The following is a 26,913-nucleotide window of genomic DNA, read 5'->3' as shown; positions in this document are numbered from 1 at the left end:
ATTCTTGTGATTTTTGTCTCTTTGTGGTGGGGGTAAAACGACTCCTTTGATTGTGATGTTGAGACCCTATTATAAAGAAGGTAGCTCAATCAGTATATTTTGAAAGGCTGGGGGTTCAAGAGTAGATAACCAAAGGGGCGTTAGGCATCTTGCGCCCAAACAGGCTAGGATAAGTGAGTGTACTCCAGCGGAGAAGGCAAGAAGTCAGCTTTAAATAGGTCTAGAACAGGTCCTGATCAGCTTTGAACAGGTCTAGCCCATGATATTTTTAATATTCTTATGAGTTATTTAGTGGGTTACTGCAATTAATTCTAAAATAAAAAGTAGAAGGAAAACGAGGACCGGGAAAACGAAGGATTTCCTGGCTGAAAAATCACGTACGTGGTTTAACACAACAACCACAAATCTTTTCAGAGCCGCAGTTTGCAAAAAACAGATTGCCATGATCGTCGCCAACATCCGAAACTGATAGGCACTACAAGAAGAAGAAGATGGGTTTTAAAGCCTTGTTGATTCTTTTTAATAATGTCTAGATCTCAGCTCTATAAAATAATATTGAAAATATATAGCATCGAATGGTGCGTATCCTTATTTCCAAATTGAGATTTCTTTATGTTTAGCAGTGACTTCATTGGCATAAACTGTCTTTTCTTGATCTCTATTTACTCTTTATTAGTATAAAAAACCAGTGTACCAATGATTCTTGCTTAGATAAATTAATATGTTGTGAAATGCAATTTAAGATTCCCGATGTTGTTCCGTTTTTTCGTCTGTTTTGTCTTGTAAATTGGAGAAGGCACAGATTTAAGCAAAAATCTGTAGTTAGGTTTCGCCAACCAAGAGATCTTCGGATTTCTACTTTCTGTCTTTTTTCTATTAACTGTCTAGCTACGAAGATAGCATTGATGTTCAATCTTTCAAACATGAAACTATACTTTTCTTTTTTAACGTTTAAAGTTCATGAAATTTATCAATTATATTCTGTTTTTGTTTCAGTATTACACTCAATATAAATTTTTATGTAGCAAAGTTTGTATGATTCAATTTTTTATAACAAAAATCATATTTGAATGAATCAATAAAGTTCAAGATAATGGACAATCTGTATACCGATATATCCTCGAAGGAATGCCGATATTCAAATATGTGTGCACAGGTTGTAATACGTATTAAAGTAAAAGTAATAATAATGGTTAAAAAGATCGAAAATATGAGAGAAAGTGAAGCTGGCGAAGAATGTAGACCTTCGAGGATGTTTATATTTACGTACGAAATTATAGGTTGTTGCGCTCGAAAAAAATCGATTAAAAAATTTATACGCGCTGTTCGGCGCGTTCAAATCTAACAATTTGATGATTCGATTCGATTCGGTGTTGGTGAGCTTTGATTAATGTAATTTCGATCGGAATTAATAGGTGCGAGTGTTGGAGGTGAAGAACAGCCGATGCCGCCTTTATTGGTATGACAATATACTGCGACAAGGTTCAATGCATTAAAGTTTTATTTATACGGAATATTTGCCAAATACGAAGGTTTCAGTAATGGACTTTGCAATGAAATGCCATTATTTAGTAAAGTCTTTTTCAAGAATGTTAATGTGACAATTATGATTTATTTGATGTTTTAATGTACATCAAAAATACAAGGATTCTTTAATTGAAGCATCTTAGGTCCAGAAAGAAATGATTGATAAATATATCTATAAATAATTAGTACTACAATTAAGGCACAAATCCTGTTATCTCACCAATCGATGTATACCTTGCTTAAATAATTCTGGTAGGTGTTGCTCGAAAAATTCTTCACTCCGTTGCTCGAAAATCGAAAGGCGATAAGTTGGGACTGTAGCGTGGATGCTCGCATATCCTTAATTTTTTTCGTCGTAAATTTTTTTTCACTACTTTTTGCAAAAAAATCACACCACGTAAGAGCTTCTCTGGACGTTTTCGTTTTACTGATTGATAAAGCTTGTTTATTCTAAGTTTTATTCTACAGGTTTGAATTGATATGCACTCTAGGTTCTGTAAACTCTATGAGCAAGACTCCTTTATAGTCGAAAAAACGGGTGTGGCAGTCCAGTGGGACTGCCGGTAGAAGTTATACTTCTATACACGCGTTCGCCGTTACAAATTTATATGGGAGTCAATCTGCACAATCATTACATATGTAATGCTATAGGTAAGAGAGAGCAGAAAGAGAAAAATAATTAGGTATATAGGTATATGGTGCATTGTTTGCTGTATATAAACATTTGACCTGTAATAGGAGTATAGTAAATGAAGGATTGAATCAACATTTTAATGAAAATATATATTTTTATTTTCACATAATATGTTTAAAAGGGGTTAAATGCAAAAAAAAATTTACACATACTCTGCAGTAAAATTCATTATTTATTTTGTTATTAATATAAAAATACAATACAATACACTGCAACATAATTCAATATAATAATACAATACAAATTAAAATGCAATATTCATAAGTATTTACAAATGACAATATACATAACTTACTTACGCATATTAATTTACCATGATAATAATATTAATAAAAAACTAATAATATTAATAAATATTAAATATATTTACAAAAGGAATATTTTTATTCTCGAGAGAGAAAATATATCTTCTGTCTCTCTCTTACCTATATCTTACATATATAATGATTTTGCCGATTCACTCCGGTACAAATTTCCAACGTCGAACGCGCGTATAGAAGTATAACTTCAAAAAATGTTTCTGGAAGATAAAAATAAAAAACCAACAACTCGGATTATGTTGTAAATTTTTATTTTATTTTAAAATTTAGCATTTTCGCGTATATTACATATATTTAATAAGATTAACGTGAGGTTTTTAAATATTTCAAAAATAAAAAAGGAAATTCATATTGGGATTCGAACTCACATATACCAGCGTATGAACCAAACACGTAAAAAATTCGCCAATTGGACATAACACTAATGCATTTTAATAATAAAATAATTATAAACGTTTAATAAATAATACAAAGCATATCATATAAATAATAATAAGAATATATTATATTATATTATATATATCTTATATTATATTATATATATCTTATATTATATTATATATATCTAAGACGAGTCAAAGGAATATCACGACGAGACAAAATAAGAACTGAAGATGTTAGAGAAGAACTGGGCACATAATCTGTACTACATGCTACTGAAACACAAAAAATAAAATGGTTTGGTCATCTGTGCCGAATGAGCGACAACCGACCCGTTAAGCAAGTCTGGAAGGCTAAAGTGAAAAAGTTTAAAACCAGAGGCAGACCACGGAAAACCTGGGATAACGAAGTATGGCAGATTTTGAGAAGTAGGGGAATGGAATATATACAAAAGGAACATTTTTATTCTCGAGAGAGAAAGAGAGAAAATATATCTTCTGTCTCTCTCTTACTCATATCTTACATATGTAATGATTTCACTCCCGTGCAAATTTCCAACGTCGAGCGCGCGTATCGAAGTATAACTTCAAAAAAAGATGTTAACACGACATTGCCTGCAGTAAACTTCTTAGGCAGCAGAAAATTTACATGTTTCCATTGTATCTATAACAGCTTACTGGATGGTTTAAAATAAAGACACCAAGATTAACCGCAAGCAATTATTAATGAAAGAACTAAAGATTACTGCTATGCATGTGTGTTTCTAAGATTCCGTTTGCAAGATTTTTGATCTTCTAACAAAAGCCGAGGAACCCATTGCGATACGTAACGAGAGAAGAGATTGGCTAATACAATTCTGCCAAAAACAAAGTCTAGTAATCACAAACAAATTCTTTAAACAGCCTATGCGAGGTTATATCCATGGCGCTCACCAGCGTATAAGCCGGAAAAAGTGGTAAGGAATCAAATCGAACAATTAAATACTGTAACTGATTTGATTTTTACAGTTATAGCAGTTCTTCTTATAGTGTCTATCCGTTTAGGATGTTGGCGACCATCATGGCAATCTGTATTTTGCACACTGCTGCACTAAAAAGATTTGTGGTTGTTGTGATGAATCACGTACGTAAATTTTTTCAGCCAGAAAATCCTTTGCCTTGCTGGTCCTCATTTTCCTTCTACTTTTCCTTGTAGAATTAATTGCAGCAACCCATATCTTTGGCTTTTCCTCATGATGTGAACGAGGTATTCGATTTAGGCTGTTTTTTGTCTGTCTTTTAGCTGTAGCAGTTAGTGGCACCAATATATTAACTACGCTTTCTTCCTCTTATACTGCTTTACATATTTCTTCATCTGCCATAATTTGCTCTATTGGTTCGATCCCTTCAAACCAAGAATTTAAATCGTCTTCACTGATCTCTAATCCTGTTTCTGATAAATTTTGAAACCAATCGGCAATTGATAGGATCACATTCTCCTGTTTCTTTTGATACAGCATTCATTGTAGGCCATATCTTGTTCCATGATGACTGGATTAAGTCAGGTAAAATAGAGCTCTATGCGTGAGCGAGAAAGAAAACAATATCCTTTAAACTAAACTTTTTAGGCTCTGCGCTATGTCACCATCCTGAGAAATAATATGGATGAGCAATTTATTTTTATACAAGGACTTTACGTTTTAGAAAACGTTTTAATCAATCGCCTGCAATAAAGATGTTCGGTTTGGTGATATTATTTGGATATAATATTGTTTGGATATTCCCATCGCTGGATCTACAATATTCTCACCTAAAACACAGGTAATAGTCACAATACCTAAGAAACATCGTCCAAAGACATGCGGTGATTATCGGACAATCTGATGAGTCACGTTTTGAAGATCTTCTACTACTACTACTAAGGATTTCCACAGTTTTCACTGTCTTCCTTCACTCAACCGTTTTCTCCTTGAAGATCTTCCTGCGAGTAATACACAGCAGAATTTACACGCTGTTAGAGGACAGAATTAGCAATACTCAATTTGGGTTTAGGAGTGGCTTGGGTACAAGAGAAGCCTTGTTTAGTATACAGGTGCTAGTACAGAGATGCAGAGATATAAATCGAAATGTGTACATTTGTGCAATCGATTTTGAAAAGGCTTTTGACAGTCCGACATAACAAAATGCTAGAAATATTGAAAACAGCTGGATTGGACGATAAAGATCTACGCATAATTACAAATCTATACTGGCATCAAGTGGCAAGAATAAAGGTTGAACAAGAACTGTCGGATGAAATAAATATAAAAAGAGGAGTGACACAAGGCTGTATATTGTCACCTTTACTTTTTAACTTATATTCGGAGGAAATATTTAAGGAAGCCTCAATGGAGACAACCAAAGGTATTATTGTGAATGGAGTAACCGTCAACAATATTAGATATGCCGACGATACTTAGTGCTTGTTATTGCGGAGAAGACCTTCAAAATATAATGAACAAAATAAAACAGACTTGTGATCAGTATGGATTAAAACTTAACGTTACGAAAACTAAATATATGATAGTTAGCAAAAAAAATTATATACAGGATGACGGTATAAAAGTCGGAGATGCCACACTGGACAGAGTAGAGAAACTTGTGTATCTCGGCAGTAATATCAATGAGAGCTGGGATCCAACCGCAGAAATTAAAAGCCGAATAGAACAAGCCCGAGCTGCCTTTGTATAAATGAGAAACGTACTTTGCAGTCACGATCTTAGCATTGACCTTAGAGTTCGAATGACAGCTTGCTACATCTTTCCTGTCCTGCTGTATGGAGTGTAAGCGTGGACTTTACCTGAGACTATCTTTAGACGCTTGACAGCCTTTGAGATGTGGGTATACAGACGACTACTGAAAATAAGTTGGGTCGACAGAGTTAGAAATGAGGAGGTCCTTAGACGGCTGAACCAAACAACACAACTGGTCAATATAATAAAGAAACGCAAGCTGGAATACTTCGGTCACATTATGAGACACCCTGAAAAATACGATCTTTTACATCTGATCATTCAGGGAAAGATCCAAGGTAATTGTGGTCCTGGTAGAAGAAGAATATCATGGCTGAAAAATCTAAGGCAATGGTATGGAAAATCAACTACATCGTTATTTAGAGCTGCTGTCAATAAAGTCACGATAGCGAATATGGTAGCTAACATTATATCCAACGATCGATAACGGTCATGGAACTAGAAGAAGAAGAAGAAAACACAGGTAAATATGTAGGCGCGTGCACGTGCTTGCGTTGTCGCAGGAGTGCATACACGGTATGTAGTGTAGCAAGGAGTTTTGGTGGTGGCGGGGAAAGATTATTAGCTGTGTCTCGGATTAATGAGATTCTACTTTATTATATTACTAAAAATACATGTTATTTTATTTTAACCAAACTATTTATTGTGTCTTACCAAGAGAGACTTAACTGGCTCAGCCCCATTCGTTTTCCATTGCCATTTTTTTACGAACGAGTTAGACGAAGAAGGTAAGAATTAATAAAGAGTTACGATGTTCTAATATAGTGCGAAATTAAGTAAACTTACTTGGAGGCAACCACACCAGCCGCGCTTGGAGCGCACGGCCGGCATGGCTGGGATGTGTAATCGAGGCAGGGCGTTACTGATGTTATCCCACGCTGGAATTTTTAATGAACACTTTGGTAGGCCCTGAAACCAAATAAAAATGATTATTAATATTATACAATTATATAAATACTAACATTAACTAAATAATGTTTGATATATCATTAAGAAAATTGTATGAGGACTTATAGTCCGTTTTCTACGTTAGTATTAAGAATCTGTCTATTCGGCATGATACAAAACATGTGTAAGGCTATTACAACATATTAAAAGATGTGTTCTGTTAATCTGTGCTATTACTAAGTTGTGTAGCCTAAATCACAGTTGAAACACCAGAGACCAGGAGATTCAAGAGTACAACAAAAGTGAAGGTGTTACCAACAATTAGTGGGATCTTACTTATACCTTATTTTCTTCATTCTGAGGATTAGATATTTGTTGCATATTCTGACATTAAAAATTTAATTTTTAATGTCAGAATTTTTATTTTATTTTCCATATACTTGTTACATTTTTTCGGGTATCTGTGAATAATAAATAAATCTTCTTTTTTCCTATTAAATAAAAAATGATTTTTAACAAAATTTTTATGTTGGCAATATAATTGTCAAAAATAAATTAAAATACAAACTAACTTTATCTTGAAGTTGGCATTTATGACATTATGGGTTATTTGTAATTTTCTATTGGTTGCTATTTTAATTTATTTATAATTTATCAAAATTCATTTTTTTTTAAATATTTTTTTAAAAACATTCACAAAAGAAGGAGAAACATTTCGGACGAACAAATTTTTATAATAATGTTTTTATTTTTACAATGGAAACCGACCCATACCGGCCGGCTTCCCCCTAAAACCGTCGCAGGGGGAAAAGCTATTTACCAAGAATCTGTACGTCGTAAAAAAAATGTTTTTAATAAAAAATGTAGCTGAGATAATTTTAAACAAAAATGTTAATAGCACTTTTTGTGTTGAATGAACCGTTTTCTCAGAAACAATACTTAAGGCGATTGGCGGTTTTGAATGCCAGTTACGTGGGCGAAATCAATTTTAAATAAAATTTGTATCAAATCAAGACTGCATAGCCTAGATGCAGCGAGACAACAAAAATGGACGAAAACTGTAGAAAATTTTAATTTTCAAACATCAAGTAGGCAAGCATGGACACTACTAAGAAAATTAGGAAGCGGAACTCCCATAACAAGGAACAAAACAACAATTAACCCAAACACTATTGCCTCACATCTGGTATCGACATCTAGGGTCCCGAAAGACAAGCCACACACAATCAAGGTAAAACGAGAGCTCAAAACTTCAAAATTCCAATCTGCAGAAACCGAATACTCTCACCATTTCACTTGCGAAGAAGTCACTATAGCTCTCAAGGATGTAAAGCCAGGTAAAGCCCCAGGCTTTGACAATGTTCATCCCGAATTCTTAATTAACAGCGGCAAATATGCGAGAGAATGGATGAAGACCGGTACCATACCACAGGAACTCAAACGCTCCAAGAGTATTGCCATATTAAAACCAGGGAAGCCAAGTGATAACAACCCTAAGAACTACAGACCAATAGCCCTACTATCGGCAACGTTCAAGCTACTAGAACGACTTTCAGGTTCTTTCACTTACCACATTTATTGAGGCAGGGTTCCAGAGAAAACTTAAAACTGCAGCCGCATTCATAGATCTAACAGCGGCCTACGATACAGTCTGGAGAGAAGGCATGATATACAAGCTCCTCCGTATAATCTCCTGTAAATCCACCGGATGGAATGGACTGCCTCAGGGATCTATCCTAGCTCCTCTTCTCTTTAGCCTGTACATCGCTGATATACCAGAAACCAGATCAAGGAAGTTTGGTTATGCCGACGACTGGGTCCTTGCAACAAGATGTAAGTCATTTGAACAAACAAAGAAATTCTTACGGCAGACTTACACACAGTGGGAAAGTACTTACAATAAAACACCAAAGTACCTTGGGGTGACTCTTGACAGAACCCTATCTTTCAAGGGACATCTATCAAAAACAGCGGAAAAACTGAAATCCAGAAACAACATCATCCAGAAGCTGTGCGGCATAACATGGGGAGCATCGGCTTCGACCTTGCGATCATCTGCCCTGGGCCTTGTTTTCTCAACCGCAGAATACTGCTCTTCAGCCTGGCTTAACAGCCCACATATACACAAAGTAGATGCCCAATTGAACAGTACAATGAGAATGATTGCTGGTGTTATAAAATACGGCAACACATGGACTATGCTGAACCGAATCAGAACCCAACACGGCAGATGCGGTTACATGATGCACAAATGGGGTAAACGACCATCCCCACTCTGTGACGGCGGACAACCCCAAACCGTCTGTCACATTACAGAACAATGTCCCACAAGATCCTATTAAGGCAGGTCAGAGGATTTCCTAATGGCGACTCCAGAGTCGATAGAATATATAAATAAGTTAGATGTCCGTTTGTAAACATATATGTAATGTTTTATACGAAATATATGTAAATTTAAATGTAAATGTGTCAAGTGCCATACGATCAATAAAAATAAATGTATCAAATCGACGGTAAAAATTCGATACCTCCTGATCAGAGTGTCGTTTCGACAAAAATCAAAATGCGTTTTAAAGGTAAAGAATGGAGCTTTTGTATGTATTTTTTTTATTTTGCCGCAACTAAAGTCAGTTTTTATAATTCTGGTCAATAAATAAATGTTGCGCAGTTTTGCCATTTTTTTTACGATTTTCAAGAGTTCAATAAAATTTATAAATTCTAATGACGGTCGTAATGGAATTTTCGTTGATGGAACCTATTCTGTATAACCTATAACATGATATTTCAATTTTAAGTTTTGGCAACAAATAGGTATTTAAAATCTCTAAAAAATGCAGAATTTAAACTTTCGTTACGTCATGGAAATTGCCTCCACGAAGACCGTATAGCGTGGAATTTGTAGCTGAAGTTATTTAGTTTTGGAAAATGTACTTGTGTAATCAAAAAGAAGCAGTTTTAAACGTTTTAGATCATTTGTAATGTGAAAGTTTAAGTTCAGCGTTTTTTAGGCTTATTTCAAATGCCTCACATTTGTTGCCAAAACTTAAAATCGAAATTCCATGGTATAGGTTTTGAAGGTTCGGCTCTGGTAATCGAAATTCTATAGTGACCGGTCAATGAAAGTGATATATTTAATTGATCTCATAAGAATCGTAAAACAGCAAAAATCGCGCAACATTAATTTATTTAACATCCTTATACCAACTTACTTTATTTGCAGCAAAATACAAAAACTGCATACGAAAGCTTCACTCTTCACCTTTACACATACTTAAGTAGTAGAGTACATACAAATTTTATTTAAAATTAATTTCACCCGCGTAACTGACATTCAAAACCTGTTTCTGAGAGAACGGTTAATTTTACACAAAAATTGCTAATTAAAATTTTTGTTCACAATTATCTCAGCTACATTTTTTATTTAAAACATTTTTTTTACAGCGTACAGATTTTTTCGTTTTTCTCCCAAGAAGGGGGTTTTAGGGGAAAGCCTGTGGATAGGAGTGACAAACTTTTTTGAATCTTTTTTGTGATCCAAAAATTGATATTCTCAGCAAAATTCAGCCTGTTTGTATGATTTTAGAGGTCTAATGGCATTTTCGTCTATGACGACTGAAGTAGGTTGCTAAAAAATAACTTTTTTGTACTTTAAAATATTCTTTGATACATTTGACAATGACAAAAATTCGCATTTACCGCAGTCCTTATCATCAAACAAACCATTCGTTTTAATTAAAAAAAAATCTTAATAACATGTGTTCCTTCGCCGTTCATATAAGTACGAAATATCTATATCTACATACATATAGATTATTTCACATTACGATACACATTCTCATTTATTTCTACAAATGTAAATGTATATTAGTGTATAACGAGCTTTAGAAAATTACTATAATTTTCCAGAGCCTTGCAGTTCGAACGGACTCTTCTGGTACACCGTTAGGGCATGAAGAAACCAATTTTATGTTCAGGTTCGTAACAGGATTATAATAAGCATAACATTTTGTTAGAATTTATATATTATAAATAACAAAAACAAAATAAATCCGTTTTTAATATACTTAAAAAATCATACAATACAAGATGCCATATAATGATAAACTACTACAAGACTGGTAAATAAGTTTTGAGATATGAAATTATCGGTGTAGATACTTCAAATCTTACAGCAGCGTTTTAAACATAATATTTTTATATCATGACTATGTACATTACAAGCTATACCAGCGAACATTTAAAATTAAAATGGAGAACGAGTACTCCGAGTTAAAGCCAATAAAGGCAGGGGTTTCACAAGGTAGCATTCTTGAACCAGTCCTATACCTTTTGTATACATCTGACATTCAGGAGAGAGAAAACATTCAACTAGCCACATATGTTGATGATACAGCAGTCCTGACAATAGGAGCAATTGTAGAAGAATCTACGGTTAACCTACAAAATTAATGGCATAGAACGCTGGTAAAAAAAACAGAAATTAGTTCATACTAACTTTACTAACAAGAAAATCAATTATCTCCCACTTATCTTAAACAATAGCATTGTTCCTAATAAGAAAACAGCGAAATACCTAGGTTTAAATCTGGACGTCAAACTCAAATGAAAGGAATATGTTGACAAGAAAATTGAACAGTTGAAGATAAAGTACAAAAATTGACTGATGGGTAGGTACTCTCAACTTTCCATGCAGAAAAAAATATTGATTTACAAACAGATATCGAAACTGGTGTGGACCTATGGCCTACAAATCTCATAGAGACCATAAAGCCGAATCGATTCCAAATGAAATTAAGAAAGTCACCAGGAGACATGAAGAGAGGCTCCATAAGCATCCCAACCATGAAGTACTTCAGCTTCTTGTCAACCAACCCCAGATACGAAGGCTCGAGAGGACTAAACCGTTCGAGTTTGTGTAATGTGTCAAGTTGTGCAAGGCGTAGTTAGTGTTTTGACCATTTTAGCCACAACAAGCACGTGAGCAGTTAGTAAAAAAGCAGAGTCAGTGCTGTGCTGTATAGCCACAATACTCCATGGACCAAATCCAAGTTAGAATGGACCAGGTGACATCTAGCTTACAAACAATCTTAGGAAAATTAGGTTAAAGAAAAATGCTGATTAATCTTGTAGATTAGGTGTATTCTTATTGGTCAAAATAAAAAAATAATAATAAATATCATGACTTTATTTTAGGTACTGTTGAGCACTGAAAAATAGGACTTTATAAGTCATCTAAAATTGTTCCCTGGTTTTGTACCAATGCCTTTTTTCATTTCCGTCTATAAAACATAAATCGTGATATTTCCGTTTCTAATGGTCCGAAGAAGCGATTTTCCAGTCATTATATTCGGATTAAAAAATAATTCTCTTCATGGTGAATGTTTAAAAAGATACATTGTCAATGATACGTACATATATCCATATAGCATCGTTTTTACTTGTCTATGTTTTTGTGCACTTCATGAGTTCCAGAGGTATACTCGTCGATCCACCTCTTCCAGTTATTCCAGCTCTTTGACACATCCGTTGATTGATTTTTCTTTTCTGTACCTTGGTGTTAACGTTCTTCTTTTACCATTTCTTTTGGATTTCATCACGTGATTTCATATTCTTCCCGGATTTTTTTTTTATTTCTAGATTAGGTATTTTTTATTAGCTCCAATTTTGATTTTCCTGGCATTTTTTAACTACTTTAGCTCTACTGTATTTTACATGTTGTCTAGTGTTGTTGTTTACTCATGTTTCACTTGAAAATCTAAATTTTAGTAGTTATATACTACTTTTTTATTTTAAATTTGCTTCAGTCAACAAAATCATCAACATTACAAAAGCCAACTTACAGTAAATGAAGATTTTTAAAAAGATTTCTATCTTCACTATCACCGACCTTTAATCCTTGTTCATAATATACTTATTTAGCTGATTTTTCCTGCATCTTTCTATTTTTTAATGATAAACATCTTAAGTGACGGGTTAGACCAGTTACGCGATTGTAACTCTTCCCCATTCCTTCTTTAGTTCTCGTCGACCAATTATTACAGTAATACCGTAAACGAAATATTAGATACTACTATCACCGAAGTAACAGATGAAACGTTGACAATATTTAAAAAAATCCGTTTGTTTATCTAATTTAGCTGCCTATTCTCTTCACTTATAATGTTATAAACTTTGTGAGGGGATAACTGGTGATGAGCAGTTTGGTTTCCGAAACGGTATGGGTACTCGAGAAGCTCTTTTTTGCATGCGAATACTCTTACAAAAAAGCATTGAGTTTAGGAAAAATATTTACGTATGTTTTATAGATTTCGAAAAAGCCTTTGATAGAGTACCACATACATTATTATTTCAATGCTTAGACTCAGTTTGTCTGGACACGTATGACATTCGATTGCTTAAAAACCTTTACTACAATCAGACCGCTCGTGTTAAGGTGGACCAAGAGGTTTCAGCTAAAGTTTCTATTAAGCGTGGTGTCAGACAGGGATGTGTTATGTCACCGATGTTGTTTAATGCCTACACTGAACCAGTTTTTGAAATAGCGTTAAATAATCGCCGCGAAGATCGGTGGTGAAATTAATGGATGGTGGTCGAAAAAATTAATATCGAAGACTCAGTGCTAAGATTATATAACAAAATCCTGAAAAGGGTGGAACACTTTAGATATCTGGGTAGCTGGATTGACTGCAGGGTTGAAAGTGACGAGGAAATTTCGACCAGAATAGAACTCACACGGAAAAATTTTATTAACTGCCGTTCTGTACTATGCAGTAGAAGTCTGTCGTTGACCACACGTCTAAGAGTATTGAAGTGCTACGTCTGGTCCACTTTGTTCTATGGATGTGAAACCTGGATAACAAAAATAAAAAATCTCAACAAATTAAAAGCGTTTGAGTTATGGTGTTACCGTCGCATGCTCAGAATCCCGTGGACAGCACACATATCTAACGAACGCGTGCTAGAGACCGTGCACAAAGAGCGAAAATTGATCAACATCATCAAAAGGAGAAAGGTCCAGTACTTCGGTCATATAATGAGAGGACCTAAATATCGCTTACTCCGGTTAATCATTCAGGGCAAAATCGAAGGAAAACTTTGTGTCGGAAGAAAACAACTGTCCTGGCTGCGTAACATTAGACAATGGACAGGTCGAACAGTCGAGGAACTGTTTCATCTAGCTGCCGACCGAGAATCATTTCATCAGCTTGTCAATATGACGATAGCCAACGCTTGAATACAAGCACGGCACACAAAGAAGAAGATTCTCTTCACTAATCGTCCATTGTTTCTTCTCTATGTCTGAGAGCGTCACATTTTAATCCATTTGCCTGGTTATATCTTCACTTTCTTTATTCTCGTGAGTCTGTAGAACCTTTTTCAGTATTTCATACTGTAAGTTTTTGTAATTTTTGTCTCGTTAACTGTATTTGTCACGATATTGTAGATTACTGAATATAATAATACTATTTTCTTTCTCTGTATTATAATATTTTATTGAGACAAATTTCGTCTGACCTCATTTTTTTATCCTTGTCTACTTAAAGATTTTTAAATATCCTATAATACACTTTTGTAGGATTTATCTGTCAAGAAAAATGTTTTAATTTTCTTAATGCGTAAAAAAATTGGGAGGTGAGTTCTTCTTTAACACGTTGCATGCTTGAAGCCTACTGATATACTATTGATAGGTGCTGAGAGTATTCTTTTAAAACATAGTTATAACTGTGATTAGTTACATTAATAAAATTTTTAATGTTTCATCCATCAACACAAAGACCAGGTTTTCCAGGACAGAAGCTGCACTTACATATGGTGTCTTTTCTTAAATTATTTTTTGAACATATCTTACATCTTTTCTCTTTATCCTACCTTTACTATCAACATTTAAAATTTTTGCAATGTTGTGTTTGTCTGTTGTAATTTGTATGTTGGAGTAACTAATACTGTTTCAGAATTTTTTAAAAGATAATTTCTAAACAATATTTCTATAAATTCATACTTCCACCAGTGTGTGGAGTATAAATTTTGTACAAATAATAGGAATTGAATAACAAAACTTGAAATATGTGAATAGCTATTTTTTTTATATCATCTCAGGGTCCTTCGATCGCATGGATATAGTATATTTAAAAATGATTGATAGCACAAATTTTATAGCAAAGGTCTAAATACAGGGTTCGTCAATGCAGAAAAAATGTAATCGGTATTCCAGTAGTCCTGGATTCTATTGGATTATTGGCAAAATAAAGATAATACAGAATCTAAATTTAAATAATTTTATGAATTAGTTTTTGTACTTTGAGAAAAGATGTTTGAGAACTGCTTGATAAATAGGGTAACAGATAGTTCCCTCTACAAACTCTTATAAAAAGTAAACTTTTATAGACAAGGGTATTTATGCTAGACATTATAAAACATAGGTATCTCAGGTAAAAACTCACATGAGCGTCAGCAGCATTCGACTGAAGTGATATTTTGATGTTTATAGGCGTGATTAGCAAGCAGTGTGTTAAAGGATTGGTTCTATAAAAATATTAATAGAAAAAACCAATTTCAATATCAATTTTTCATTAAAAAACTATGCGATTCAGTTGATACCATGGGTCTTCATACAAGCCATAAACGACGCTAGAATACATTCTAGATATACAAACCTATTAAAAAATATATACGAAAATGCTAGTAAGTCAATAAGGATAGGTATGAAAGAAGATAGAGTTAAAATAAATAAATAAAAATAAGTATAGGTGTGCTTCAAGGAGACACTATATCTCCAAAGTTATTTACCCAAACGATAAAAAGTCTTTAAATCATTATTAGAGAAAATAGAGAAAACCAGGGAAATACATACTAACGGCTACCATTTGACTCGTCTCCAATTTGCCGATGACGTCGTCCTAATAAATAGCAGTATCTTGAATTGAGAGGTATGTTAAAACAACTAAATGTCATTTTGGGTAAATGTTGGCCTCAAAATGGACATGTCAAAGACAAAAGTGATAAGTAACGATGACCAGGAAATGGAAAGGACAATTATTATTAGTCTTAGAGATAAGAAAAACAAATGAAGAAATCCGTCAAAGAACCAAAGTTGGGTTGGTAATGGCAATGGGTAAGACATGTAGCTCGGCAAAATCAAACCAGATGGACAACCAAACTAGCACACTGGCGACCAAGACAGACAAAACGCAGCATCGGAAGACCCTAGAAGAGACGATTTAATGATATTAAAAAGTATGTAGGAAATAAGTGGTTTCAAATAACACAGGACATGATGGCATGGAGGAATATGAAAGAAGCTTACGTTCAGGAGTAGACAAAACGTGGTTGAAGAAGAAGAGAAGAATAATACTAAGTAAACTAAAAAAACTAGGAGATAATTTATTAGATATTCTGTAAATATTCAAAAATTTAGAGAAAATACAAATTTAGTTAGAGGTTCACATGGAAAAAATATTGCAAAAAAGTTTTTCACACGATAACTAGTGTATCATCTGGTTTAAAAGGAGAAAAACATGTTAGCGTAAATTATTTTTGTGCTGCTAGCCAGGAATAATAAAAAATTTTGTAAAATATAATATACATATTGGTAATAATTATTTACCTACTTATAGGCTTCAGCAATTTGTTTTTTTCAACCTTGCTTATTTCAGAAATATTTTGCTTATTTTTGTAAAATGTGCTTATACAAGTGCTTATTTTGGCCTTTCTGTCATCCTTATAATTCGGTCTTTATTTATAAACACGTAAAAAAATCTTTTAGTAATATAGAATTGAATTAATCCCATGGAAATATGTCTTGGGAAAATCGCAGAACGTCATTAGTTTCAATACCTATTTTTAGATCCATACCTGTTCAAAGCGTTCAAAGTGCTGCATTCTCTCATTATTCTTAGAGATGGGTAAACTTTATTATTATCGTAATACGTCTTTTCGCTCTTAGCTTTCCGGAAGAAGTATATGGTATTTTGTTTATCTAATAATAATTTTGAAATAAAACGAAAAATTGGAAACAGTGCCAAGTAAAAGTGTTCGTATTCATTGCTTATAGGTGATATAGACCTGGGGTCGTAGTTTCGAATTCATTCGAGCATATTTCGCATATGAAATTAGAAGAAATTTTCTCAAAATACAGTTTTTGTATTTTCGAATACTCCGTGTAATTGTTGTCATTGTCATTTCAGTTGTCACTGGGCCCGTGTAAGTTAGATAAGAATTCAGCTGATAGGTTTTAATAATTGTATTACATCGAACAATACAATACAATTTATATTAATACAATTTTTTTGGCTGGTTACATATTTTTAATGGCTGGTTTAAATAATTTTTTAATAGAAAGAAATATAGTTAATGCTCTTGCAGAGGCGGAAATAGGTATTAGCGGAAAAGAGACGCAGAGTTTACCATCCCTTTTATAACTCTCTAGAGTCTAGAGGACTACTCAAATGTACAATTTCAAACATTGTACATATTTACAAAGACTCTCACAATGGAGTTGATAGGATTAAATGGCTCTTTTTTTTGTTCGGCCGACACGGAACCACCATATTTCTTGCCCTTTAATCTAATTTACAAGAAACAAATGGATCACATGCCATAAGTCAGTTAAAAAAATATCCGTAAGGGGCGCTTACGTCGAGGTTTGGTATTAAATCATAATCTTAAATTATTCCTTCAGATATACATTTCAATACATTTTTGCAGATTTTCAGTCACAGTATTTAAAATTTTTGAAATTAGTGAGTTATTTAATCTTTAGTTTGAACATTTTTGGATAATTTTGGATAATATTTCAAGGTTGAAAAAAAAACAGTTATTTTTTTTATTTTCTGTCTTATAGTTAACCAATAAAATAACGCAAATTCAATCTTGTTAAAGTCATATTTTCCAAGTTTAAAATAAATTACAGTTGATAATTAGTAACAAATCACAAATATTATAATATTTAAAATATTATTATATTATATTAAAAAACTAAAAAAAAAAAAAAAAATTGAATCCATAATATGTAGAATATGTTGCCTGTTGTATAATAGGGTCATTGCTTTGATCTATTGGAATTTCGGTACGGTCCAGAATAATTTTGTACTGGTCTTCTGAAGTTTTTGCAATGTTCCAAAAGTTAATTTTTTTAAGCAAGTGTAAAGATGTTCGGTCCACTTAATAAATATTTTTCGGACAGTTTGAATGTCTGCTGCAAAAAAATGCTTTTATGTTAAATAAAACAAATTAAGTCTATATTTTATAAGCGTTATTAACAGTTCATTTTCCACTGAAAGAGCACTATGAATTTTATTGTATGAATGTGTTTTCCAAACTCTTCAACAAAACATGTAAATAATTTTCTTGAAAAACCAGTAAAATGTTTCTTCTGACAAAAATCATAAGAACTTAATTGACTTCTATTCTATATTATCACGGTTTGAGTTGTAATACACGTTCTTGAACTCTCTGATTTATTTTCATTAGCATGTCTCTGTTGAACCACACTTTTGTGTATCATTCTTAACTGTTTGCAATAATTCTTTTTTGGTTTGCTCTTTTTGTTTGTTTGGTGGCAAGTCTTTTTCTCTATCTATCACTTCTCCTAGAGGTCTTCCTTGGAATCTACAACTTTCTTTTTGGTAAATTTACTGAAGGTACTGCATCTTCTATAGGGATCCCCTATTGGCCTAGAAGAACAGACAATGACAATGCAAGAAATTAGGATAAGTATTTTTTAACTTACCCATACTTGTAATGGTATAACTTTCATTTGAAAAGTGCCTGGAACAGATTTTTGTGTGCTTGCTAATACTTTTTTCAGACCTGATAGCGATCAACCATCGTTTTTGTAAAGCTTTATTCAAGGGGAATTTATGAAACTTAACATTGTCAGTTTTATTTCAATTTGAATTGCATTGTGGCACACAATAATTATTGTAAGGCGTACTTTAAAGTTTTAGTAAAAGTGTCCAAATAATTAAAATGTCTTAAATAACTTATGAAAACTTAAATCACTCACTAAATTGCATACCAACTAGGAAACGACTACCAAACAATGTAAATAAATGGCAGAATAAAATAAGGTTATGTTTTAATACCAAACCCTGACTCCAGCGTCACCTACATGCATGTGATCTATTGTTTTAGATGATAAAATTTTCTTCTTCTTCTTCTTTCTGGCTTTTATTCTACAGAAGAATCAGCCAGTACATTTGTTTTGTGAATTTTTGGGCCACTGTCGTGAGTCTGAGAATATATCTCATGCCCTATTATCAATTATCAGTGAATATAGACATTGTATCTACATATCTACATTTTATTTATGTTTTCTATTTTCTTATAATTGGTTTAAATGTTAACACTCTCGCCGCCAAGTGTAACATTAATGTACACTTACAGCGTTTCACGTTAACAAAATAATATAGTTTTGGCGCACGACGAAAAAATTTAAAATATCATTGGCGGCGAGAGTGTTAATATTGGATAGGTTATTATGAAGGTTATAATTTTATATGGTTGATCTGTAGGAATCTGAGAAGAATTTTGATAATTTTAGGGTTAATATCGCATAGAAGCATTGGTATCTTAATTGGGGTTTTAATATTAATTTTGATCAGCTCCTGATAGACATCATAATCTTTTATTTTGTTTATTGGGCATTCTCAAAATATGTGTTCTAGTGTATCCATTTGCCCACATTCACAGTATGGATTATCGCGAATGTTGATTTTATATAAATGTACTCCTGTCAGGCAATGACCAGTCCTCATTCTAATAATGGTAGTAATATGCCGCCTATCTATGTATGGGATTGTGTCAAACCATGGTTTATTAGAAAAAAAAATTTGTATGTTGTTATACCACTTGCCTTTATATTGAAAAGAATTTAACCAATTATTTTGATGCATAGAACATATTTTATTTTTTAATAATGGCATGATATCCAAGTTACTTAATCGAATTTTAGCAGGAATATTTAATTCAGCCCCAATATATGCCAGTTTGTCAGCTATTTCATTTCCCTTGATATCATTATGTCCAGGAATCCAACATAATCTAATATCTTTCCCATATTTATTTAAATAGTATAGTTTCTTTTTAACTTGCAAGACTCTGTAATGCTTTGTTGCAGTTATCATATTGTTATTAATGTTGTCTATAGCGCTCTTTGAGCCCGTAAATATTATAGCTTTATCAAAATTTTTTTCCTCGCAAATCATTAGACCCTTTTGAATAGCTATTATTTCTGCTATACAGATATTAATAAGTGAAGGAATTTTTTCAGAAAAGGAATAATTTATACTAGGTATGTGTATTCCTATGCCCGTTTTGGCTTCCTTAAGGTTTTGATTTTTTTGTTTTTTTTTTGAAGCATCTGTAAATAAACTCGGTTCGCTATCTCCGTTCCGAACTGTCTAGTGAATTTGGTAATTATTTTTTTGCGAAGTTAGTTACTTTTTGACAGACTCGAAGTGGCTGGAAATTACTATACAATCAAGCACACGTACTTATAGCCAATATTAATAGTAAACAAACTAAATAGTATGTAAAATAGAACTTTACAAATTACCGACAATCAATATTTATTTGCACCATATATAATAAATAGTTATGTTAAATTATAACAACTAAAATATATCTTTTAAATATATACTACCCAAAATGTTATGGGTTTAGGATACACTTTCACTATTTAGAATAATTCTTCTTTTTTTCAAAGAAAGAAGTCTGCAATAGTAGTATACTTGAGCTATTAATACTGAGAAGTAGGAATTGTTGTGTTGTAGGTTTCCGACAAAGAATCTGTCAAAATATGCCCGAGCTAAGCGAATGGAGTATATTTGTATGTAATTGTAGTAATACGAATTTACAAAATTATAATATTCCCAAAGGTTATGGGAACTATTTTTTTTTAATAATGTTTTTATAATTGGTACATTATAAGTGTAGATATCATATTCATTTGAGTAGCAGGCTGGTATGTCACTTGTGTTCATTGATGGTAAAAACTTTTTAACTGCTGTTAGAGCGTCAATCAAATATGTTGGATTTTTTCCCTTCCGATATCCTTGTTGATAACCATGATATTTTTTTAAGTCTAGAAGCATATTTAATAATGAGTGATTTGGAGTTGTGCTAATCTTTGCTATGTATTTCGTGGCAATCCATTTAAATCTATGGTGTAGATCGATAGTTGCACTTTCTGCTAGAATGACATTAGTGGGAGTAGATTTCATCATCCCATGTGTTGTTCTCGAAGCTTGGAATTGTATTCGGTTTAATTTCATAAAATTTTGTTGAGAGAAGTTATTAATTATATTAGCACCATAATCTAATTGTGATTGTATCAAGCCATTATATATTAACTTTAGTGTTCTTGTGTCTAATCCCCACCATACTCTACAAAGAGCACGTATTATATTAATGCCGTTTTGGGCTTTATTAATCATGTTATCTATTTGATCTGACCAATTTGGATTGTGCTTAAATATTATACCTAAATATTTTTTCGACAGAACATTAGGGATTATATAGTCATTAATTTTTATATCTGGTGGATTACTAATAGGTCGGTTCATTTTAAACCACATAGTCTCGCATTTTGATGAGGATAGTTACAGATTATGTGTATCAAACCATTTGGATAATTCATATATGATAAAGTTTACCTGATTTGCTATATGGTTGCAATTACTACCTTTTGTTAAGATAATTAGATCATTCGCATATGACAGAAGTACAAAATTTTCAGGTATTATTGTGTATATATTTTTAAGATAAATATTGAATAAATATTGGGCTTAAAGCTTAAAATGGCTTAAATTTTTAACATATAGAGTCCTATTGTTTAAGAATTGAAATATAAGGTTATTGATGTCTATTGGAATATGAAGGTTATTAAGAAGTCTGTATAGTATGTAAATATTCACTTGATCAAAAGCTGCTTTAATATCTAAGAAAGTAGCATTTACATATTGGTTTTGTGAGAAAGCCAATTGAACATAAGTATTTAAATAATTTAATGATAAAATCACTATAAAATAGGTTAAGTAAAACTGTCAATTATTCTTCTGCCAGTGTTGCCGGTACAAATTCTTCTCGAATACATATAACATTTCAAAGGACGTTCAAAAATACACATTCAGATTCCTATATACGAAAAAATTCGATTGAATTCGAAAATACGACCTCAGGGCGGATATGTGAAAAATGACTAAATTTGGATGTGAGAGGCAGCATTCGAATTTTTACAGAAAAAGTTGTGTGATAACTTCCGTAATAATAATTGACTTATCTTCCCTCTCAAATAGGTCGGGAACATTAATAAAAAATTTAAATATTTAAAAATTACTAAAAACCTCGATTTTTTCTACTTTCCTTGCTGGTTTATTTTAAAACAATTTATTTTAGAGCACAGTCGTAATTAAATAAAATAGCGGCAATTAAATTTTCTACAAGAAACAGCTGGTTAAAAATGTTTTAATTTATTACCCTTGCTGCAAAATAGCAATAAATACAAAAAACTAGGTGGAAAGAGCCTTTCCTTATTCAATGTTTTTCAACCACTTATATTACACTTAAGACCATCATAATTCGTCTAGAAAATCTTTGTGACATAATAAAACAGTCTACCAAATTTCATTGAAACCGATTAAACAGATTTTCCATAATAATTTTGCAATCTAAATTTTTTTAAATTGAATTTTTTTAAAATCTTGCACAGCAAAAACTAGACCATATAGGAATTTGCCAATTTTTTACTTTTAGAAACGCGCATAACCTATCTAACGTAATTTATGGAATTGAAATCGAACCACTCAGCCTGAGGAATGTTTTAAAATTATAAACAATTTTTTGGCTTATAAAAAAATAGAATATCTCGGTAACTATGAAATTAAATTAAATTAAATTTAGAAAACGATATTGGAAAAGAGTCGGCAAGACGTTTCTAATAAAAAAGTCGAATTACGAGTACCTAGTGGTTCCTGAGGTACAACCGGTCAAAATTGACAGGAATTTGCGACGAAGTTACAAACAATAGGATGATAATCTTTAAACCATTACATTTTCTTTCGGAGCTCTTTCTCGATAAAAATTTTCGTAACTTTAAGATATTTATAACATATTTTAATAATAAGAACCATCGGTATTTCGCGTCAAAAATACCAAATAAAAATAGGTTGAATCAAATTAAATTTCAAATATCAAAATCGGTATACGCAAAAAAATGTATTTTCTCGTCTTCTCATAAAGCAATTTTCTTTATTTTTTTTTAATCCGACGTAACTCGAATATAATTATCTAAAAAATGCATTACTAAATGTCGGATATGCTATAGTTTTGTTAAAAATAAATAAGTTTATTTATACTCCAGTCCTCAGAGACGAATTCTTCTCAGAATGTTAATTTTGTGACCCAAAAAATTTGCAAAAAAGTTTACTATTCCTTCCCCGGCTTCCTCCTAAACCAACCCCTTGTAAAGGAAAAAAACGGAAAAAATCGATTTATCAAGAATCTGTGAGTCGTAGAAAAAATATTTAAAAAAAGTTAAAAAGATTTTTCAGTTTTTATTTCGCTGTGAATTTTATGCTTTAAGATTTTATATAAATTCGATTTTCAGTGTGTTCTAGATTTGTAGAAACTATATAAAACTAACCATTTTTGTGTGATGCGATAACTCTGAACATGAATCTACAATATAAGTATATTATTTTTTATGGTAGGTACCAATATCGAGATACAGTCCATATACTAGCGATACAATGTTATTTATATAAAAACGTAACACTTGACTAAGTCCAAAGAATCGAAATGTTTATCAACATCAAATTGCCTCTACACTTCAATGCGTTTATCCTGAACAGATCTTTCTACGACTGGAGCGAATAATTTTAGACATCTTGATAACGCTTCTTCCATTCGTTGCCTGCGAGATTTTCCTTTCCGGTCTAGTTGATTTGATAGGGTAAATATTCGTCATGCAAGAAAGGCAGTGAAATGTCTTTAAGCCGATCGATCAACAGGGTTGTTTCAACATAATTCACAGAAGCAACAACTGTTTCGAGATCTATACAAATTGATGCATGAGTGAGATACAAACTAAGATTACTTTTAGGTATAAAGGAAAATAAAATATGTAATAATACTGTAATTTCGGGTGACTTTGGCCCACCAGGGTGACTTTGGCTCATTTTTTGAGAAAAATATTGTAGTAACAAGGGCGTTTGCACAATATATTATCAAGTAAATTTCATTGTAATTCTGGTTCTTAAAAAATTTTTCAAAAAAATTATTTCAATTAACTAAAACTTAAAAAAAATTTAAAGTTAAATTTAATTCAGCAAGTGATTGTTAAAAGTATGCCAATATTATACACATTAGCTTACATTTTCAATTTCTTTTAATTGTTTAACTACTAAGGTCGGTTAGCTTCAAAAACTTAGTTAACTTTAGAAATAGAAGAAGAACTGTCACACTTTAACCTACATTATCTTGTCAAATTTACCTCTTAAAATACTAGTAGACAAGAAAAAACCCAATTCCTCTCCTAGCAAGTAATGTAGTGCCTATAAGCCCCCTTTTTTTAAGTTTTATGTTTGTTTTGTGCTGTTAATTGTGTCCTGTTTCTCCCTAATTGTGTTTTAATTTATTATTTTAACATTTGACATCACAATTCTCTGCCTAGCAGAAATTAAATGCTTTCAATCAAAAGTTGATAATTACAAGTCAAAGAAATTGCACACCCACAAAATAGTACAAGTACTTCCATGCATTGTCATATAACTGCCCTCTTTCTTTATAAAAATTTTCAATAATTTAACACACATTTCAAAATATATCTCTTCAATAAATATAAATAGCTTTAATAATTTAAATAATATAAAACATCACATTTTCTTTCAACAAACAATAACATATACCTTACTCCTATATCATCGGTTAACATCCCTCCCCTCAAGAAACTTCCTCCCAAGTTGTTAGACAGTTACAACATTGACCGAAGATCACTTATTATCAGCAATAAGGGATAGTTTGAACTATGAATCACCAATCACTATATAAAAACTCTTGTACCGGAATGTAAGTAGTATTGTGTTTATTTCTAATTTATTACAATTCAACAGATTTTTTCTCTTACCAATTTGTGGGTTGTTACTCTGTCTGCTAATGCAATTTATGCATATTAATTAACACAGACATGTAATATTGGCATAATTACTAAAAACTTTTTTGATCTATAACTTTTTTGATTATATCCTTATAAGACAGCACCCTAATATGAACTTTTTATAATTTCAGCATTTAATTTAATTTGTACCACTGACCTGATGATGCTTTGCAAATTTTAGAAAGCGAAACCGTCGTCTTGGGTAGTAAAATTAAACTGATTGTGAGTAAGTCTAATTTATTTCTTTTTTACCTCTTTTAAAATGGACTCACACAAGCAACACATTCATGATTTAAATTTCATTATACCGCACCATCAGTATCATATGAATTGTACAAAAATTTTAATAAATTACGGTAGTATTTGTTATATTAAGAAAAAAATGAATTTCTAAAATGTAGCCATTTCACATAAGATTTTTTGACCAGGAAAAATTCTTTGGCAACCAATAATACTTTCAAGAGAAAGATTAATTACATAGTTGCGTATTGAAAATCTGCGAATTCTTAACCGCCGTGCAGCATTATTTCAGTCTACTAAGAAGGTCGGGTATTATTTGCAAGCTGGTACAGACTTTAACTGTTTTGGGGTGACTTTTTCCCAGTTTGTTGATTGCCGGATTTTGGTCATTCGTTCGTTGGTTCTATATTAAATTAAAGTAAGTAAATGCTGATTTTAAGCCTTGTAACAACTGCAGGGTTTATTAACTTTATAGCACTAATGACATAGGTAACCTTTTTTCTCTTTTAGATGCTCTGCAATTACAAATGTGTTGCTGGTAGTAGAAGCTATCAGAAATGGAGTTATATCTCAGAGAAAAGCTGCAATAGAATTTGGAGTGCCAGTAAGTACTTCAAAAATAGATTAAAAAATAGGCATACAAAGCAATATAGTGGTCAGACAATTTTTAGAAAGCTGAAGAGGACACCTTCACGTCTCATATTTGTAGCTTATCTTTATACGGATTTCCATTGGATCAGACATATTTACGAAGTTTAGTGAAAAATTATTTAGATCGTAATGGTCGAATTATTAAGCAATTTAAAAATAACTTGCCAGGAAAAGACTGGTTAAATGTTTCCTTAAAGGAAATCCATTGTTAACTTAACGTTTTGCAAGCTCAAACGATCGAGAGCAGAAATCAGTGAAACCACTATAAGAGACTACCTTAACAAATTGTAGAATGAACTCTTCGATGTCCCAGCTAACAACATTTGGAACTACGACGAAACAAATTTAAGTAACGACCCCGGCAAAAAAAAATTTTAACAAAACGTGGGACTAAATATCCTAAACGAATGATGAATTTTAGTAAATCGGCAACATCAATCATGTTTTGTGGAAATGCGACTGAAGAGATGCTACCTCCATACGTCGTATATAAATCCAATAAACTGTGGTCGACTTGGGTAGAAAATGGCCAAAATGGGGCACGGTACAACAGATCGAAAAGCGGATGATTCGAACACAGCTTGTTTCGAAGACTGGTTCGCTTCTCTTTTATTGCCAACATTAAAACAAATTCCTGGCATTAAAGTGTTAATTGGTGACAACTTATCGTCCCATATATCATTAGAAGTTTTACAGCTTTGTCAAGTAGAAAACATATAATTCGTGTATCTTCCTGCCAATTCTACGCACCTAAAACTGCCATTAGATGTCGCCCATATAGCACCAACTTAATCCCAAAAAGCACCTTTCCCACCCTTTTGAAAAAACTGGTTGAAATAATTAGTGTAAATAGCGGAAAAAGATTGGAAAGCGGATTTAGAAAATTTTGTGGCATTTTTCCCCTAAACGCAGAGGCAGTACTAACCAGAATTTCAAACTATAAAACTAATGCTGCGCAAGTAACCTCGAGAGTAAGTGACGCTGTTTTAAACTTTCTTGCAGAAAAAAATGGAATTACAGTCCAAAGCTGATGGAGTTGTTAAAAGAAAAATAGAAATTGCAGCAGGAAAAAATATATGTGCTGAAGATGTTGAAAGCCAACAAGATGCTGTAGTTGCAAAAAAAGCGGCTAAGAAGAAGCCAGTAAAAGAAAATGGCACTACAAGAAAATCAAAACCGAAAACAGGAATGGCAGCAAAACGTAACATTGAAAGGAAAACTGAACAGGTGAACAATCAAGCCAATAATCAGATTTGCGAAACAGAGAAAGAAAATCTAGAAAATGACG

General features: G+C 32.4%; 1 protein-coding gene across 5 annotated transcripts in view; it reads right to left on the bottom strand.

Annotated features, from left to right (window-relative positions):
• DAAM (disheveled-associated activator of morphogenesis-like protein) overlaps positions 1-26,913 on the bottom strand; it is a 524,757-nt gene that overhangs the window by 69,764 nt on the left and 428,080 nt on the right. For all 5 annotated transcript variants that reach the window (XM_072530050.1, XM_072530049.1, XM_072530048.1 and 2 more), the window contains one exon: positions 6,479-6,601. In XM_072530050.1, the coding sequence (XP_072386151.1) occupies positions 6,479-6,523 (45 nt within the window). In that variant the 5' untranslated portion in view covers positions 6,524-6,601. The remainder of the gene's footprint in view (positions 1-6,478; positions 6,602-26,913) is intronic.

The sequence above is a fragment of the Diabrotica undecimpunctata genome, chromosome 4 (genome assembly GCF_040954645.1).
Source record: "Diabrotica undecimpunctata isolate CICGRU chromosome 4, icDiaUnde3, whole genome shotgun sequence".
In the NCBI taxonomy this organism is placed as follows: domain Eukaryota; kingdom Metazoa; phylum Arthropoda; class Insecta; order Coleoptera; family Chrysomelidae; genus Diabrotica; species Diabrotica undecimpunctata.
This window is presented reverse-complemented; position numbering and strand designations above follow the sequence as displayed.